The following is a 1,154-nucleotide window of genomic DNA, read 5'->3' on the forward strand; positions in this document are numbered from 1 at the left end:
TTTTTTTCTTTCCTGCTACCACCTAGAGTAGTTGTCGTCCTCCAAGCATGTTATTTCTGCTCCTGACTCCCTCACCTTTTTATTTCATGTCTGTTTATTCCCTAGCTCTGCCCACTGTGGTTCCACTTGCTCTTTTCTTGGTTTCCCTGTTGTTTGTTATTTGGAACTAGGTGTATGAGCATCCAAGAAAAGCAGCCTGCAAGGTAAGTGTAGACTGTATGCAATGGCTGTTAGGCTAGAAAAGGAAATACTTTTGAGTAACACTTTTTTGAAAATGCTTAAATCCTGGTGCTGAGATTGATTTGCTTGTTGTTTCTTCCCTTAGGGTCACTCAAAGATCACCCGCAGCAGCAGGCTGGCATGCTTTCTCGTGTGACTGGTGGCCTCTTCAGTGTCACAAAGGGAGCTGTTGGTGCCACGATTGGAGGTGTTGCTTGGATTGGAGGGAAGAGCTTGGAAATTACCAAAACAGCGGTCACATCTGTGCCTTCCATGGGAGTGGGTCTAGTCAAAGGAAGTGTTTCTGCTGTAGCTGGAGGCGTTACAGCTGTAGGATCTGCTGTTGCAAGTAAAGTGCCTTTAACAGGAAAGAAAAAGGACAAGTCTGACTAAAACCAAAACTGAGACATACTCAATTCTCCAGAATATTGCATCAGTGGCATTAAAATTTGCTAAGATTGGGACCATGAGAAGCCATGTGTCTTAGACACTTTATCTTCTAACGAGTTGTGCAAGTAACTCAATTTCATCTGAAAAGGACAGAAGAAGCTTGGCTAGCACAGCATATGAGGATTTATTAGAGCCTAGATTGAAGCTTTGTATCTGGTGAAATGTTACACTTGATAACTATAGAAGTGAGTGTATCTGAAGGAATAATACATATTTGAATAGTCATTTACTGTACATCTTCTGCAGTTTTGGACTAAAATGTGAATGTAGAAATTCAGTAGTCTCTGTGATGCCATCGATACAACAAGATGACAATTATTGTTCTCAGTGGTTTCCACATCCTCCTGCTAAGTATCCTTCAGCTGTGTGAAAGCACTGTTGGACATACCCAGTCTTGGTTCTGAACCTGTACTTGCAGGCAGCCTGTAAACTATCCCTGACTGCATTCTGCCAGTGAAGACTGGAGCAAAGAGACTGAAGGTGTG

At 42.5% G+C, this 1,154-nt stretch overlaps 1 protein-coding gene across 1 annotated transcript; it reads left to right on the top strand.

Annotated features, from left to right (window-relative positions):
- Window positions 1–325: 325 nt before the first annotated feature.
- On the top strand, window positions 326–612 carry LOC102037130 (transmembrane protein 263; the record flags this gene model as incomplete). The annotated part of the gene is made up of 1 exon (XM_005431517.1): window positions 326–612. A coding segment is annotated over one exon (287 nt), but the record flags the coding sequence as incomplete, so codon positions are not given.
- Window positions 613–1,154: the final 542 nt, after the last annotated feature.

The sequence above is a fragment of the Geospiza fortis genome, unplaced genomic scaffold (assembly GCF_000277835.1).
Source record: "Geospiza fortis unplaced genomic scaffold, GeoFor_1.0 C13882870, whole genome shotgun sequence".
NCBI lineage: Eukaryota > Metazoa > Chordata > Aves > Passeriformes > Thraupidae > Geospiza > Geospiza fortis.